At 34.6% G+C, this 14,074-nt stretch overlaps 2 protein-coding genes across 2 annotated transcripts; one reads left to right on the top strand and one right to left on the bottom strand.

Moving 5' to 3' along the window:
* Positions 1-2,725: 2,725 nt before the first annotated feature.
* On the top strand, positions 2,726-3,479 carry LOC148212129 (uncharacterized). Its single transcript, XM_088121954.1, has one exon. It carries the CDS (start codon positions 2,822-2,824, stop codon positions 3,296-3,298), a length of 477 nt encoding a protein of 158 aa, XP_087978080.1. The 5' UTR covers positions 2,726-2,821; the 3' UTR covers positions 3,299-3,479.
* A 7,032-nt stretch (positions 3,480-10,511) lies between these two features.
* LOC148212128 (cation/H(+) antiporter 15-like) lies at positions 10,512-13,332 on the bottom strand. The gene is made up of 3 exons (XM_088121920.1): positions 12,121-13,332; positions 11,174-12,044; positions 10,512-11,066 (listed from the first exon to the last, which is right to left on the bottom strand). Exons 1-3 carry the CDS (start codon positions 13,330-13,332, stop codon positions 10,696-10,698), a joined length of 2,454 nt encoding a protein of 817 aa, XP_087978046.1. The 3' UTR covers positions 10,512-10,695.
* Between the last annotated feature and the right edge of the window lie 742 nt (positions 13,333-14,074).

Genomic DNA, 14,074 nt, shown 5'->3' with positions numbered 1-14,074 from the left:
TGTCTTCATAACACACACCACTCCCATAATTTTCTTAATTAATTCCCTAAGCTTGTATTTTAATCATCCTTTTCATTCTCTAATTTTATAACCATGTGTTTTCTATTCATTTCTTACAAAATTATATCTATATACACTTCACAATTTTTTCTATTCTCAAAAGTTATGAATTTGATGGTTGTGTGTTTTTTTAGTACAATATGTGAGGTGGAGATCGAACTCACAACCTTTTAGTGAAAAATATATGTCAATTACCACCGAGCTATGTTCCCTTTGACTTGATGGTTGTGTTTATTGGTTATTAAACTTTAAAAAGATTTAATTATGTACATTCTTGAACTTTTAATTTTAATTGTAAATAAGTCCTTGACAATAATATCATTAGCAGTGATGTGATACATTGGTTGAACTAATGAAGCAAATGGTGATTTAGCATAATGAACATGGAGATAGTAAATCACTTGAATAAAATTAAAAAAACAAAAACAAAATATACTATTTTAACCGTAAATGACATCTATTTCTTTCCTTGAGATCGATATTCGATAGTATGAATCTCCATATTCTCACATTTGTTGTTGTACTATATATATTGTCTCTAGTATATTCTCTTGTGACATGGTTGTGTTAAATTGTTGCGTTAGTCCAATCAACATGTTAGATGTCAACAATAAACTTGTTTAAATCAAAATTGAAAATTCAATTATCCTTTCAAGAGTTGGATTCTTTATCTCAACTATTATCATATTTGGTAAACATTTTAGAAAAATTTAAAATCATTTTAAATTGATTTTAAAGGTATGATTTGATTTTGGAAAATCAATTATACTTAAATCTCTTTTCTCAAAATCATTAATTATACCACAAACATTTTTGCATATTTGTACTAACCATCAACAAAAATTTAACAGTTTTTTTTTAATTATTTGAAAAATTTTACATTTTTTTAGTAGTAAAAATTTAATGATGGTCGACCTATGAATGCGGACCGGTACCAACTAAATATTTTTCTTATTTCCATTTTGTTTTACACTTATACTCAATCCTATCAATAATAACTAATAATAAGTTGAGATTAATTTTTAACTTTGGACTTAGACCCATCGAGCAATAAACATGAATATGTAGTGAAATTAATACTTCGTTAGTTGTGATAGGCAATTTCTCTATTTAAAAGGTTGATATTGTTTGGTCCTTAAAATTTACCTTCATTTTTTTTTATTTCTTACTGTATTTTTTAGTCAAATTTACTACATTTTTAAAAGATTTTTTTTCCATTGTTACAAAAAAAAAAAAATTTGTTACGTTTTTCTCCCTGCAACAAACAAAATTTGGTAATATTTTTCATAATCCAAAGTTACATATGGTAGAAGGTTGAACTTAAAACAAAAATACTTGTATTTTTGTATTTTTTTCTCATGTTTTTTAAATTAAAAAATAATAAATTTTAAAAAATAAAATAAAAAGAGAAATGAATAAGAGAGATAGCTGTGATTTTGTGAAATGGAAATTATTAAGAAAATTGTATACTAAATTTCTGAAAATTTAGCTTAGATTTCAAATTTCCTTCTCCTTAGGTGGTTTAAATTCCGCCTATACAAATTTTCATGTACCATTTCAGGTAAGTTTTTAGTTGGCCAATTTTAATACTCATGAACAAATATGTACAATTAAAAAAAATTATAGCATAAAACATTATATTAAAATATATTTTAAAGAATAGGGATTAAATTAAAAAAAAAATATATATATATATATATAAAAGGAGTAAAGATTGGAAACAAAGATAATATGGTTTAACTTCTAAGTAGTTATTTCTAATAATTGAAAAAAATAATAATAAAACAAAACAAAACAAAGTTATAATAGATTGAGAAGGAGAAAAGTAAAATTGAATATATTAAATCCGTACTTGAAGGAACTTTAATCAATTCGTATGCGTTTGTCCGATGCCTATATTCGCGTTCACTCCTCACGCTGTGATGTCGCCTATCCCAATCCTAATTTTGAATTTCAATCATTTTTCCTATTCTTTTTTATTATATACTTATCATTAATATTTTTGCATTTTACTATTTCTTTATAGGTCGTTAATATAGAGATCTTCAACGAAAGAGTTTGTTACAAAAATCTTAAAGATAGCTTTGGATGAATGTTGTTTTCCTAGAAACACAAATTTATTTTGGTATTTAATAAAAATTGTTACATTTTAAAAATTATTTTGAAGACGGAGACATAAACAACTCAAATCCAACTCTCATATCAAATCATGATATATAACGTAACTCATAATTAAGTTTAGGGGAGCTACAACCCAAATTGAGTAGTAGTTCTCTTGAATTATACTAAATTATTAATTATAAATTTCGTGGACACGTGTATTAATTCGACATAACTCATAATTATATACATATGAGATATGAAATTAAAAGTCAGAAAAAAGAAGTCCATGATCTCTTTATCAAAGAGAATAGCGATTTTGAGTTTTGAGTTTGGTGATAATAAATAAATAATAGGATTTGAATATTGACAAAGGCAGCTGGCAATAATTATTTAAATTAAACCCACAATAACGCGTAAAATAGAAGAAACAAGCGCCAGTCGCCAACTATTTTCCCATGTTCCGGAAACCCCACTTCAAAAGGACACTTTCGTACTTTCATTTTCCACAGCCTATGCTTATATTATTCTTTTTTTTTTTTTTTTTTTGCCCATTTTGTATATATATGTATATAAATTCCATGTTTTCCCTTCAATCTTCTTCTCCAGAAAAAAAGCGAATTGTTTGAGGTGGATCGGGAAACGGCGGCGTTTTGCAGAAATGGGTAACGGTTTAAGGCATTGTTTGGGGTGCGTTCTGCCGTGTGGAGCTCTGGACCTGATCCGAGTGGTTCATCTTAACGGTAAAGTCCAAGAATTCTGTCCTCCGCTCACCGCCGGCGAGATTCTCAAGGCCAACCCCGCCCACGTCCTCACCACTCCCTCCTCCGACCACAGCCCCCTCCTCCGCCGCGTCAACGTTCTCTCGCCCGAATCTCATCTCCGCCGCGGCGCCATTTATTTCTTGATACCAGCCGCCGCCGCCGCTACTGCTAATATTGATAATCCCGGCCACCACCGGAAAACTACTGCCAAACGCTCCACCTCCACCAGCTCCGGCGACGATCTGACCACGCGCCGGGTGGAGGATGTCATTGTGTTCAAGAAGGCCAAACCCAGCCGCCGAGATCGCCGGAGCAGCCCCGCGTGCGGCGGCGCGTGGCGGCCTCATCTACACAGCATCAGTGAAGATCATTAATTAACACAAATCACACCATCCTCTTAATTACGACATGGATTTTTTTTCTTTACTTTTTAAATATGGATCATTTTAACCGATCTGATCTGGGAATTATGAACAGAAATGTTAATTATGATGATCGTGTACAGGAATTAATGGTTGACGTTTGTGGATATAGAGGAAGATTGATTGATATTCATTTGTCTTCGTAGCTTCGAAAAGTCTGCGTGCAATTTATAGCAGATTCCAAATTCCATCTTGGATTTTGATTAAATTCTCGTGTTTATGATTATTCCAAAATCAATCAATCGGGGCAATGATTTCACTTTTAATTAGATTGCTTTTTGCTAACTTCATTGGTGGGTAGATCGAATAATCATAATCTTTTTAAATAAAAAATATTAACTGCCCACTAAATTTAAGAAGTAAAGAACTTAATCAATTGTTGAATACAACGGTAAAAAATAACATTGCAGAAGTTTAAATTAACATGTAAGACTGTAATGTCGATAAAAGATGAAGGGGAAGGGAAGAAAGTTGCCCGTTCTTAATTTGTTGTAGTTCAAAACGAATATATAAAACATATAAAATTTTGTAGGCTGAGTACTTCCATTTTAATTTTCTATTTAGTTGAAATACTTTTTTGATTCATGTAATTTCAGGTTTGGTTTATTTTAGTCTCTCCACTTTAAAATTTAGTTCATCATTTTGGTATCGAATCGTGAAGTTGCAACCATGAATGTCTCTGTGAGCATGATATAATGACGAACTTAGTGGATTTCTAGATCAATAAATTAAACTAAAACGGAAAATACAGAGTATTTTAAACCTTAAATAGATACATATTTAATACTTTTTATTTTTTATTTTCCTTTTTATTGCTTTTGTTGAAGTAAATGGGGATGCATACATATTTTATTTATTTATTTATTATTATTATTATTATTTTTGATAGAAGGATACATAGATGATAGATTTAGAATGCATGGACGTGGGTGAAGAGAAGAGGGAAAAGGGAATAATAATATAGTTTTTTTAATTAATAATATAATTAGTGGTATGCAAACACTTTGGCTCATCAACCAATAAACTTTTAATGCGCGAAACACCGGGGAACATGATCCTTCTTCCAACTTTTAAATAATAATTTTTTTAGTTAAAAAATATATATCTTTGAAACATTATTTAAATTTCAACATGCAATATATGAATGAATTCAATTGGTGAGAGCTAATTTAAATTGGAAAGTTTAGAGAAAATGAGCATATATTTCAAATCAAGAAATTGTGGGTTCGATCTCTCGTCCTCATATTTATTGCTCTAGTTTCATTCTTTTATTAAAATTTTAAATCTCATTCTCATTTTTTGTGCCTCACACTTTTTCAATAATTAATTTTACTATTCATTTTAGTCCATATGCTTTGAAAATGTTTATTTTGTTCCCTATACTTTTAAAATGGATCATTTTAGTCCTTTTATGCAAAATTATAACACAATTTACACATAACGTAAAATCTTTAGTATAAAGTATTCATTAATATATTGATTGTAAAATCATGTCAAAATCGTCATATAAAAAATGAGATTAAAATAAAATTAAGGAACAGGGACCAAAATGAACATTTTGAAAGTTAAGAGACTAATATGAACTAAAGTTAAAAGTATAGAAACCAAAACGAATATTTTGAAAGTATAAAACTAAAATGAACGAAAGCTGAAAGTACAAGACCAAAGTAGTATTTTAACTTCATTTATACTACTAATAATTTTTCTTCTTATAAAAAAATATTTTTATTAATTGATGTAATTTTATTATAAAATATTATACATTTCTATTTAATTTATCAATAATTTAAATTTAGTTTGTTATTATTAATTAATATCCATAAAAGTGTTAAAATATAATCCAGTGCTATTAAATAGATATGTTATATATTAATGATGTTGTTCTAAAAATTATATTAATCATTTATGTTATTTTATTGTGTTTTATTTATTATTTGTTAATATTAAATAAAATTTTAAAATAAAATATTTACTATCAATAAAAATAATCAATTAAATAAATTAAAATTTCAAATTTTTAGTTGATTTCCATCTAATTAGTTAAAAATAAAAAAAGAATATTTTATTAATTGTTATATTTGATTTATATCGTGATTCTCGCCATTTTAATAAACAATATCAATAAGTTTACGATTTTAATTCAATAAAATTTAACCTGATATGTTGCACTTGCATTTAACCTGATATGTTGCACTTGCATGAATACTAGGATGTTAGTCAATGCTGCTCTGTTAAGTCTATATTTGATGCATTTTGAAATTTTCTATTAGGAAGATTTCTAAACCCTACAGGTAGGCAGCAAAGCCATCATCATTGCCTCAATTGCATTTCATCATTTGAATTAAATCCAACCCAATTTAAGATTGAGGTTGAGGCATGCCCCAAGCCCAAATTCATTAAATTAAACTGGATCCAAGATCGAGCATGAAACCTTGTCAAGCAAAGTCAATTGCATTTTGGTTAATTCCAACCCAATCCAAGATTGAGGTTGAAGTCTATGCCGACTTAGGTTCATTAAGTAAATCTCAATTCAAGATCGAGGTTGAAACCTTACCAAGCAAAGTCAATTGCATTTCGGTTAAATCTTACCCAGTCTTAGAACTGAGGTTGAAGCCTGCGTTTATCCAGGAGCTGAGGTCGAAATTTTATTTCTCCATGTCTGCAAGCTCCATCTTTCTATCTAACCACGTTCTGTTCTCGTCCACCAATTGTTTTTTCTCCCTCAACCTTTTCATCTATCTCTTCCTTTTTTCCCCTCAAATATTAGGTAAATCGATCTCAGTCCTAGAGCTGAGGTCGAAGCCTACATCAAGCTCCATTGTCTTTCGATCCCTACCCTAGAGCTTAGGTCGAAGTTAACTTCTCAAACTTGGTTTTCGAACCTAGTCCTAGAACTAAGGTCGAAGCCTGTGTTTATCTAGGTCCAATACTTTTCGAGTCCAGCCATAGCGTTGAGGTCGAAGTCAACTTCTCAAACTTTGTTTTCGAACCCAGTCCTAGAGCTGAGGTCAAAATTCTATTTCTCCATGTCTGCAAGCTCCCTTTTTCTGTCTAATCACCTTCTGTTCTGTACCACCGACTTCTTTTTCTCCCTCGACAATTTCATCTACTTCCTCCTATCTTTTCATTTGGTTAAATTGAACCCAATCCTAGAACTGAGGTTGAAGCCTACGTCCATCCAGGTCCAATGTTTTTCGAGCCCTACCCTAGAGCTGAGGTCAAAGTTTATCTTCTCTTGGTTAAATCGAACCCAGTCCTAGAACTAAGGTCGAAACCATCGTTCATCCAAGTCCAATGTTTTTCGAGCCCTGCCCTAGAGCTGAGGTCGAAGTCTATCTTCAATTTGGTTAAATCGAACCTAGTCCTACAATTGAGGTCGAAACCTGCATTTATCCAGGTTTAATGTTTTTCGCGCCTTGTCCTAGAGTTGAGGTTGAAGTCTATCTTCAATTTGATTAAATCGAACCCAATCTTAGAACTAAGGTCAAAGTCTGCATCCATCCAGGTCCAACATTTTTCGAGCCCTACCCTACAGTTGAGGTCGAAATCTATTATTAAATGTTGTTTAAATCAAACCTAGTCCTGAAACTTAGGTCGAAGCCTGCTTTTATCCAGGTCCATTGTTGTTCGAGTCTTGCCCTAGAGTTGAGGTCAAAGTCTATTCTCAAACTTTTGTTAAATTGAACCGAGTCTTAAAATTGAGGTCGAAGCTCAAGACCATTGAAGTCCAGTATTCTCAAACCCTACCCTAGAGCTAGGTCGTATCAAATCAAGCCATCACCTTCATCAAATAAAAATAAAATGTCACCGTCCAAATACTTTATCTAGTCCTTTGTCCACCTTTTAATACTGCAAGGATGTACAAAGGGGGGCAAACTGTAGATACCGTGTCCAGGTCATTTTAAATTTTATTTGATATTTGTTATTTGTTATTAAAAATAACAAAAACTAAAATAATAAAAAATTGGAAATTGAAATTGTGAAATTATGAATTTTGAAAGTAAAATTTTGAAGATAAATTTAGTTTTTTTTTTTAAAAAAAGATAAAATATCTTCGTTTAATTTCTCTCCATATTCCATCTTCCCTAATTTTCTCCCACTTCCATCTTTCTATCTTTCTCTCTCTTCTACTCTCGGAATAATCTTGGTAACTTCCTCCACTCTCCCAACAATATAATCTCTTTTTTTTCCTAACATATACACAAAGTATTAGTTGACAGTCTCTAATCCACGAAATCCTCTTGTAATCAACATTTACTTAAAGTTTTGAAATTCCCTTTCCTTTCTTTTTCTTCATTGAATTATTGTTATTTTTAAATTAGAATAGGAGGAAATACAATTTGCACTGTTATTTTTTGGATTTATTTTGTTATTTTGTGAATTTATTTTGTGGAATATAGTTTGATGTAATTTGACTTACACTACAATTTCAATTTCACATATTAGTGAATGTGTTTGAGATACTGGCATCTTTTCTATCTTGTAATATGCATCCATTGAACTACTTTTTACCGTTAGTTTTATTTAAATGTTTTATTATTAGATAAAAATTTATTTACAATTATTATTTTATAGGAATTAAAATATGATGTTATGCAATTTATTATTATATATATTTTTAAATTCCTTACATCCATGAAATTCATGTATCTAAATATAAAATATCAAAGTAAAAAAATATAAAATTAATCAGCTATAATTTTCTCACTATAATTTCAAAATAAATTGGAGAAAATGAATATTTAATTTTCGAGGTTGAGTAATATTCTCTTTATGGATTTTTGTTAAAATCCTATAGATACATGAAATTCACCTTTTAAAATGAATTTTAATAATTTATAACTTTTTTCATAAAACAATTAAAATGAATTTCAAAAACTACTCGCAATGTTTCTAAAAAACAAAAGGGAGATTGAGTAGCGTTCTCTTTTTTGAATTTATTAAATGCATGAAATTTCTCCTAAGAACAAATTTCTATATTTTGAATGACATTCCCATAATTATTAACCCATGTGATTAATAAACATGAGATATTTAAAAATAAAATAAATAAATTTTTGTGGACCTTTAATAATTTAATAAGTTGGATAATAAAAAAAAATACTGGTAATCGTTTTCACGGATGGATGTTGTAGGGTGCTAATACCTTCCCTATACACAAATGACTCCCGAACTCAATCTAATTTACGCCACTCTCAACATGATTGGTGGCAACTCCAAAATCTTTTATTTTAAGAGACCCTTAAAAGAGGACGTCTGCCGCTCTGCGTCACGATCATGCTGGGACAACAATTATTCAAATAAAATGCCATATTCATATTCAACTCATTTGACACATCTACCCATAGCTAGTAATTTAGATATTTGCTACTCTTGACTTATAGTAAAGGTTCATAAATAAGGTCTAATTTAAAAAAATACATAAAAATTAAAACATAATTTTAAAATTTAGATTTAAATACTATTTTGATCATCGAACTTCAACTTCTATTCATATTGGTTTTTGTAATTTCAAAACATTCATTTTTGTCCCGGTACTGTTTCAAAAGTTACCTCATTTTATATATATATATATTTTTTATCTCATATCTTTCGAATTTTAACCTGAAATTTCAACCCCTAAATTTTTTGAAATGTAGTCCTAAATTTGTATTAAATAGTTTTATATTATGTATAAACTTTTCATTAAAATTTTACAAATAGATAAAAATTTAAATTGTTCATTTGTTAAAAGTATAGGAAGTGGTAGGAAAAAAAATATATAAAAAGTAAAACGAATGTTTTAAAGTACAAAAACTTAGCACTGAAATTTATAATGACATGTGGATTTGGAAGCTTTGAAATTATGAAAATGACCCTTAGCAAGATTCGGTGCCTGCCTATAGGATGCGTTGAAGTAAAGTAGAAGTTATATGTTTATCCAATTAAATGGATTAGATTGAACTTCTCTAACACTTTCATTAGTTGGATTACCAAAATTATTCTTTTGATCAATCACACAAAAAAGTTGTCAAGATTCTGACTTTATACCACACAGTATTTTGTCACATCTAAAACGAATGTGAATCATTTTTTTTTAATAAGGAGGAATGAAAAGTTGAACTCAGAATCTTTTGATCGAAGAGAAGTGTTTTAGATTCTCATTGTTTATTATTACTATTATTATTGTAGATTTGTGGAATGAAGATTCGGGACTTTAACTTAAGAAGGAGCTTATTTTTGTCTCAAAGTCTTAACTATTATGCTATGAACCAACCTTCGGAAAGGCATGGTGTTTTTTTTTAAAAAAGGAAAAAAAACAAAACAAAATAAAAAAAAAAGGAGTAGTTTCCAAATTATCGAGCGAAATGGGAGAAAAGAGACGCCTGGATGCAAAATCACTTTTTTATTCCTTAATTCAAACTTAAATGTGTAATATGCCCTTAAAAAGGTAACCAGATCAATTTTTTTAATGATTTTTTATTACTATTTTTTGAATTTGAAGGGCTCAATACAAGAATTTTTAGCATTGGTATCGTTTTTTCTTGCGCCGGTAAAAAAAAAAACATCAGGGCAAGACAGTTGTCCTAATTGTTTTCAGAAACATTGGGATAACTCTATTTGCTTGACGTTGCGTCGATAATAAAACGTCGAGAAAAGTATTTTATTCCGATGTTTTTTCTTGCACCGGGAAAAGAAAAACGTAGAGAGCACAAAACTTATATAATTTCTCCAACGCTATATAAAAAACGTCGGAATAAAGTTCTTTAATTTCCCGACGTTTTTTCTTGCATTTGAAAAACTGTATTCTGATCTCGACGTTTTTTCTTAGTCGGAAAAAGAAGAACATAGCATGCGAAAAAAATATATAATTACTTCCGATGCTATACAGAAAAACGTCGAGAGAAGAATATTGGGATGAAAATGTAGACGTTCATCTTTTCCCGACTATCTTTTAGAGAAAAGGGCTTTCCCAAATATAATTTTGAAAACCAATTTAGATGACAGGTAAATTTTTAATTGGTCCTCGATGTAATTTTAAAAATAATGATGTGTCATTTGGCCAAAATTTCTCACATCATCAGCCAAATTTAAAATATTTTTAGAACATTTCAAGTATTTAGGTCTTAAAAGGGTAAGATAATAGTGGTAAGATAAGTAGCTAAGATTTATGTTATTAATTACAATGTTTAATTAGTTGAAGAGACTAATGGATGTACATAAAAATAAAAATTACAAAAAGAATAGGGTGAATTTAATATATATATATATATATGGTAGGGTAGATTATCTAGGAACTGTATATCTTATCTAGCAGAGTCTGTGGGAGAAGGATTTCTAATAAATAAAAGAATAGCTATAGCTAGGAATTATGATTTTGGCCATGTATCGATACTGGGCAGGTGTGGGCGTGGGTTGAGGGGGGCCATATCCACAGAAAACGACTCCTCCATAAGGCACCGGAAATCGTCGTGGAATTCATCGTCACCGGCGATGGTTTGCTGCTGCACCACCAGGACGGCCACGGCGCCGCTTGAGTCGGAGGAGGCGAGCATGTCTCCGATGAACCCCAACTCCGGGTACTCATTCCACTCGTTCAGCCCCATAAACAGGGGTGACTCGCCGTCGTGGCGCCTCCCCACCAATATCAGATCGTAATCGTGTTCCATGGAGCGGATCACGTTTATCATCCCCACGCAATCGCTCACGATTTCCTCTTCGTACACGCAGTGCATTATTCCTGGTCACATTCATTAAAATCCAATCACAATGAGAATGAGAATGATATTACATGTGAGATAAGAAACGTAACACGGGTTTCGTGTTATAATATTAATACATACGGACCTGCGGTTACGATGGTGTTCTTGAACTCGTTGATCATGTCTAAATCGTGTTGGTGATCAACGATGTGGCGGCTTACTCTTTCGGGCTCGATGAGGCGGACGACAGTGAGGGCGACCTTTGGATGCTCGGCCATGCGGGTGGCGTAGGCAAGGGCCTCGCGATCGTCGGGGCCGTCGACAAAAACCATTCCGACCCTGTACAAATCGAGTTTGTTCGTGAGGGAAACGGAGGTGGCGGCGCTGGGCAAGGTGAGGCGGTCGATGAAGAGGCCGACAGAGCAAGGAGCCTTCGAGAGGATGTTCTTGTTGACAGTCCTGATGGGGTTGGTGGACTCCTCTATGCCGTTGATGGTGCGGCACTTGTGGAATGGGACGATGACCATGGCGGCGCGCTTTTCCAAGGCGAGCATGCAGACGTCGTCGTGCATGGTGGTGTAGGGGGCGACGGAAGTGAAGGCGTTCATTATGACCTTGTCGTAGTTGAACTGCTGGTAGATCTGGAAGGCGTTGATAATCTGGTCGGAGAGGTTGGAGCGGAGGGAGCCTCGCTTGCCGGGGCGGTGGTGTATAAGGAGCGGGGAGGATCGGCCGACGAGCTGGATGAGGTGGATGATGTAGAAGCAAATGGGGCTCTTGATGCTAGGATTCGAGAGCTCCAACAGGTTGATTATGGAGGGGGTGTTGTCTTGGTGGTGGATGCACGCCACCAGACGCAGCTCCCCGTTCATCCCCGCGTGCTCGATCGTCCTCCTCCTCATGCTCGACTTGTACTTCCGAGATGGGTTGTATATCATTTTCACTATCGGAGATATGGTCCCCGTCGATACCAGCATCGCGATCACCATCATGCTGTACGACTTCTGATCTATCATCTGCATTTTGTAGTCAAGAATGATAAGATAAGGAACCAGGAACCAGGAACCTAGAGTTTATAATAATAATACGTACGAAGAGGAGCATCCCAGTCTGGAGAACGAGAATATCAGCAATGCCTTGCGTGCTCATGATAAGGCCTAGCGTGAAAGAATCAACGAAGGGCATCTTGCAGTAGAGAGCAGGCAGCATGGCCCCAATCATCTTCCCGGCAGCGCTGCAGAAGGCCATGATCTGAACAATGAGAATGCTCTTGATCTCGATCTTGGCGAGGTTGATCCGGGCACCGCTTATGACGAAGTAGCAGGGCAGCATGATGGAGGAGACGAAGGAGTCGAGCTTGTCGACGAGGGCGGAGCCGAGGGGGGGGCCGTCGGGGACGGCGAGGCCGAGTATCATGGGGCCGAGCAGGAAGTGCTGGCCGATGAACTCGCTGAAGAGGGCGCAGAAGAGCATCATCATGAAGAGGGAGAAGATGTAGGTCTCCTTGATGGGGCGGCCGGAGAGGTTGGTCTGGTGGACGAACCAGAACATGACGGGGCGGAGGATGTAGACGACGAGGATGACCATGCAGACGACGCAGATGGCCATCATGGGGAGGGCGTCCTGGTCGCGGTTGGAGGAGGCGCGCATGGTGAAGCCGATGATGAGGGCGACCCAGCTGAGGGTGCCGCTGATCATGGAGGAGGACAGGGCGAGGCGGCCGACGTCGGTGTTGAGGAGGTTGAGGTCGTCGAGAAGGCATGCGATGACGTGGAAGGAGCTGTTGGACTGGAAAGCCCCGATGACGAGGATGGAGCGGCTGAGGTCGGGCTCCATTGGGACGCTGCTCTTGAGGAAGACGGAGAGGAAGAGGTTGAGGAAGAGGGGGAGGAAGAAGGTGGCGGCGCCGATGACCATGGCCTTGGAGCCGGACTTGGCGATGACGCTCAGGTCCATCTTGACGCCGACGAGGAACATGAAGACCATGCAGCCGAAGAAGGCGAAGGTCTCGCTGACATAGAAGCTCTTGTAGGGGAAGATGGCCTCCAGAAAGGGGTTGTCGCCGCCGTAGAAGGAGGGGCCCAGCAGGATGCCGACCAGCATCTGGGACACAAACGAGCTCTCCCCGAGGGGGGTGAGGACGCATTGGAGGAGGGCGGTGAGGAGAGAGGAGATGCTGAGCTGGGCCAGGAGGACAGTGTTCCCGAATGCAAACGGGTTGTCGCCGTAGAACACGCCTCGCGATTTGTAATGCCGGTTCGGCTGGCACACCCAGCTTCCATTCTGCGCGGCTCGGGTACTCATTCGATCTCTACCTTCATCCTCATTCTCCCTATTTCTATTTCTATTTCTTTTTCTATTTCTTTTTTCTTTTTCTTTTTCCTTCCCATTTTCCATTTTACCGCCCATCTGTTTGCTTCCTAACCCCACAATCCACAACCCAACTCTACCCTTTCATTTCTCTTTACCTTTCTTTCTACTGCAACTTTTCGTCATCCACTTGTTAAATTCTTTTATTTCCTACAAAACTTCTTATCTTCCTCATCCCCAAATATGAAAAAACAGAGCTGCTTAAAAGTCGAGAAACAATAGTTTCAATTAATTTTATTTTACTTGTTAAAATTTTGCGTAAATTATATGCATGATTTAAATTAATTTTCCTCCTCTTACCATATGATTTAAATTCAACTTTAAATTTGTTAAATGAAAATTGAGAATCGAGTGAGAAAATTGGAAGTTGAGTGAAATATTTCGACTCCCCTGCATGCACATATATTACTATTTGAAATGTAAGCCAAAAAAAAAATTTTGTCATTCAAATTGGTAACATTTTAAATTTGCAATAGTTGGCCAAAAGACCATTTTTTTCCCATGATCTCTATTCAAACAAGAATGTTAAAAAAGTTAATAATACTTTTACTATTGATAGTCATTTTATTTTTCATTTATTTATATACTCTTTTAAAAAAAGATATTTCATAAAGCTCTTTTAATTGAAAATAATTTTATTTTGGAGGCGGGTAGTGTGCTTTCTAGGAGTTTCTTC

The sequence above is a fragment of the Momordica charantia genome (genome assembly GCF_013281855.1).
Source record: "Momordica charantia cultivar OHB3-1 chromosome 3 unlocalized genomic scaffold, Mcharantia_2.0 BLBB01000003.1, whole genome shotgun sequence".
In the NCBI taxonomy this organism is placed as follows: Eukaryota; Viridiplantae; Streptophyta; class Magnoliopsida; order Cucurbitales; family Cucurbitaceae; genus Momordica; species Momordica charantia.
Note: the sequence above shows the minus strand (reverse complement) of the source record. Positions and strands in the feature narration are given on the sequence as shown.

Excerpts from the sequence above, each read along its gene's own strand:
- LOC148212129 (XM_088121954.1), top strand. The coding sequence starts at position 2,822 with ATGGGTAACGGTTTAAGGCATTGTTTGGGGTGCGTTCTGCCGTGTGGA.
- LOC148212128 (XM_088121920.1), bottom strand. The coding sequence starts at position 13,332 with ATGAGTACCCGAGCCGCGCAGAATGGAAGCTGGGTGTGCCAGCCGAAC. Across the intron at positions 12,045-12,120 it reads AGACTGGGATGCTCCTCTTC|ATGATAGATCAGAAGTCGTA; the intron begins GTACGTATTATT and ends TACAAAATGCAG. Across the intron at positions 11,067-11,173 it reads GAACACCATCGTAACCGCAG|GAATAATGCACTGCGTGTAC; the intron begins GTCCGTATGTAT and ends GAATGTGACCAG.